This window comes from Salvelinus sp. IW2-2015, linkage group LG28, assembly GCF_002910315.2.
Source record: "Salvelinus sp. IW2-2015 linkage group LG28, ASM291031v2, whole genome shotgun sequence".
NCBI lineage: Eukaryota > Metazoa > Chordata > Actinopteri > Salmoniformes > Salmonidae > Salvelinus > Salvelinus sp. IW2-2015.
Genome location: NC_036868.1, coordinates 2,203,342 through 2,207,025, shown reverse-complemented (window position 1 = coordinate 2,207,025; position 3,684 = coordinate 2,203,342). Strand labels below are relative to the sequence as shown.

The 3,684-nt window shown below is 42.8% G+C and overlaps 1 protein-coding gene across 1 annotated transcript in view; it reads right to left on the bottom strand.

The window, feature by feature from the left end:
• efhc1 (EF-hand domain (C-terminal) containing 1) overlaps nucleotides 1-3,684 on the bottom strand; it is a 15,855-nt gene that overhangs the window by 9,210 nt on the left and 2,961 nt on the right. The window contains exon 4 of the mRNA XM_023973698.2: nucleotides 399-536. Coding sequence (XP_023829466.1) covers nucleotides 399-536 — 138 coding nt within the window. The remainder of the gene's footprint in view (nucleotides 1-398; nucleotides 537-3,684) is intronic.

Below are 3,684 nucleotides of genomic sequence, written 5' to 3'. Positions count from 1 at the left end.
TGTATTCAGCATTTCACTGTAAGGTCTACACCTGTTGTATTCAGCATTTCACTGTAAGGTCTACACCTGTTGTATTCAGCATTTCACTGTAAGGTTTATACACCTTACAACTTTGATTTGACTCTGTCATGAAGGCAAAGGGTGGTTACTTTGAAGAATCTGAAATATAAAATATATTTTGATTTGTTTAAGACTTGTTTGGTTACTACATGATTCCATGGGTGTTATCTCAAAGTTTTGATGTTTTCACTATTATTATACAATGTAGATAATAGTAATAATAAAGAAAAACCCTTGAATGAGTAGGTGTGTCCAAACTTTTGACTGGTACTGTGTTGGTATCCTAGTGTGTGATAGATAATGGATGTGATGTGTGAGTGTGTATCGTATCTATTTACCTGTGTGTAGCTGTCACAGTGTGTGACGCGGTAGACGGTGCCGTACACKACCAGGTCCATGCCCACGTTGAGATCTTTCCAGTGGTAGTGGTTGCCGCGGTCGTTCTTGGGCAGCCTCTGGCGCTTGATCAACTTGCCCTGCGGTCGAGGAAGAAAGGATTCACACATCAGAAATAGACTCAGTCATATCTCCTAGCAATTTTGTCCTAGAAGAAAAACCCCAACCATCTTCTAAAATCATTATTTAGAATGTTGCAGTGCRTTAGTTCACAGAGCAGCTGTCTTTACTAGAGGAAATTGTCGCCCTAAGTACAAATTAAAGTTAAAGTGGAACTTACAGCGTTTTAACCACGTTGCAGATATGAAACGATAATATCAGTCAAAAATATCAAATTCCCAGTTTATGCTACAAAAGCAACTTTATACGAGGTTTTAAAAATAGGTTCTATTTGACTCAACGTTCCATGACGTACACTAAGTTATTTTTTGGCAGAATAGATGGATGCAGTGCAATGCATGATTCATATAATTCACCAATACATTTCTTGGTAGTCCAAAAAATATTGCTTTCAGGTTGTAAATCACAGCTGGCCTGATACATAGTTTGCTTCCTCCATTCGGGATGCACTGTTTCAGTATTTTCGACAAAAACGGACGAATGTAACTAAGGCTGGGAATGTCAAAACAATCAAGGGCAATGATCACAAGTCAGTCATCACATGGCTAATAGGCTAGCGTATCTATTAATATAGCAACAAGCTAAAAACACAGAGCCTAACATTAGCTAGATATATAGCTAACTAGCTGCTAGGAGGATGTCATTGGAAGTGGGTGAGTGGTTGACTTTCCCCTCATATCGTTTTTTGGTGGCTATACACAGCTAGAGATGTATGTGTCATTTGGTTAGCTAGCAAGAACTTGTCCAGTTAGCATATCTCTTGTGTTCGCAAATTCAATCTGGCGCTCTATCTTTCTATCTACGATTTCAGAGCTCTCTCATCTGTGTGACAGAGCACAGAATAACTGATACATTTACAAACRYGCAACACCTGCTGAATATGACCGGTGTCAGTAWACACAGGCAAAAAAAGTAATAGTTAAGTCAAGTACACTCTAAATAACATGTAAACAGCCAGCAGCTCTGCTAGGGCAAGTAAAATCATCAGAGTGAGGTGTTCTCTCATTTGTGTCTGGAAGTAGCTAGCTAKCAAGCTAGCCAACTTTAGCCAGTTAGCTTTGGGTGCTTGGTTGGGACAAGCGTGCATTGTTGGCAGGCAAGCTGCAGAAGGACGAGTAGACTACAATTCCCCATCGTTTATCAGTGCAATTTTGATGGCCAACTAACTGAAAAAGTTTTGGACTGTGTGTTTAAACAGGCAGATTGGGCCTGCATCATTCACTTTGGAACTGGCTGTGTGTTTACAGGCAGTTGGTCCTGCATCATTCACTTTGGTTATTGGACTGTGTGTTTCAGGCAGATGGGCCTGCCATCATTCACTTTGTATTGGACTGTGTGTTTACAGCAGATGGGCCTGCCATCATTCACTTTGTAATGGACTGTGTGTTTACAGGCAGATGGGCCTGCCATCATTCACTTTGTATTGGCCTGTGTGTTTACAGGCAGATGGGTCTGCATCATTCACTTTGAACTGATTGTGTGTTTACAGGCAGATGGGCCTGCCATCATTCACTTTGTATGGACTGTGTGTTTACAGGCAGATGGGCCTGCCATCATTCACTTGTATTGGACTGTGTGTTAACAGGCAGATGGGTCTGCCATCATTCACTTTGTATGGACTGTGTGTTTACAGGCAGATGGGCTGCCATCATTCACTTTGTATTGGACTGTGTGTTTACAGGCAGATGGGCCTGCCATCATTCACTTTGTATTGGAACTGTGTGTTTACAGGCAGATGGGCCTGCCATCATTCACTTTGTATTGGACTGTGTGTTTACAGGCAGTTGGGCCTGCCATCATTCACTTTGTATTGGATCGTGTGTTTACAGGCAGATGGGCCTGCCATCATTCACTTTGAACTGGACTGTGTGTTTACAGGCAGATGGGCCTGCCATCATTCACTTTGTATTGGACTGTGTGTTTACAGGCAGATGGGCCTGCCATCATTCACTTTGTATTGGACTGTGTGTTTAAGGCAGATGGGCCTGCCATCATTCACTTTGACTGGACTGTGTGTTTACAGGAGATGGGCTGCCATATTCACTTTGTATTGGACTGTGTGTTTACAGCAGATGGGCCTGCCATCATTCACTTTGAACTGGACTGTGTGTTTACAGGCAGATGGGCCTGCCATCATTCACTTTGAATGGACTGTGTGTTTACAGGCAGATGGGTCTCCATCATTCACTTTGTATGGACTGTGGTTTACAGGCAGATGGTCTGCCATCATTCACTTTGAACTGGACTGTGTGTTTACAGGCAGATGGCTCGCATCATTCACTTTGTATTGGACTGTGTGTTACAGGCAGATGGGTCCATCATTCACTTTGTATGGACTGTGTGTTTACAGGCAGATGGGCCTGCCATCATTCATTTGGAACTGGACTGTGTGTTTACAGGCAGATGGCCTGCCATCATTCACTTTGTATTGGACTGTGTGTTTACAGGCAGATGGGCCTGCCATCATTCACTTTGATGGACTGTGTGTTTACAGGCAGATGGGTCTGCCATCATTCACTTTGAATGGACTGTGTGTTTACAGGCAGATGGGCCTGCCATCATTCATTTGACTGGACTGTGTGTTTACAGGCAGATGGGTCTGCCATCATTCACTTTGAACTGGACTGGTTGTGGTTTACAGGCAGATGGGTCTGCCATCATTCCTTTGAACTGGACTGTGTGTTTACAGGCAGATGGCCTGCCATCATTCACTTTGAACTTGGACTGTAGTGTTTACAGGCAGATGGGTCTGCCATCATTCACTTTGAACTGGACTGTGTGTTTACAGGCAGAGTGGCCTGCCATCATTCACTTTGAAACTGGACTGTGTGTTACAAGGCAGATGCAACAGCGCAACTTTAGATCATTAGAATGCATTCCGCCAAAAGACGCAAACAACCTGAATGGATTTCTGCAAATATTAAATCACCACAGGAGTCATCTTACATTTGAACTTTACAGTCCAATTGATCAAACAACCATGGAAAAAGGTAGGCTTCTCTTGCCCTCAGTTATGCACCCAACCAACAAACCAAGGTCAAACAACTAATGCTGCCAGAGCAAGATGAGCTAAAACTCTGAAAAGAACAATTAATAAACCTTCTCAAA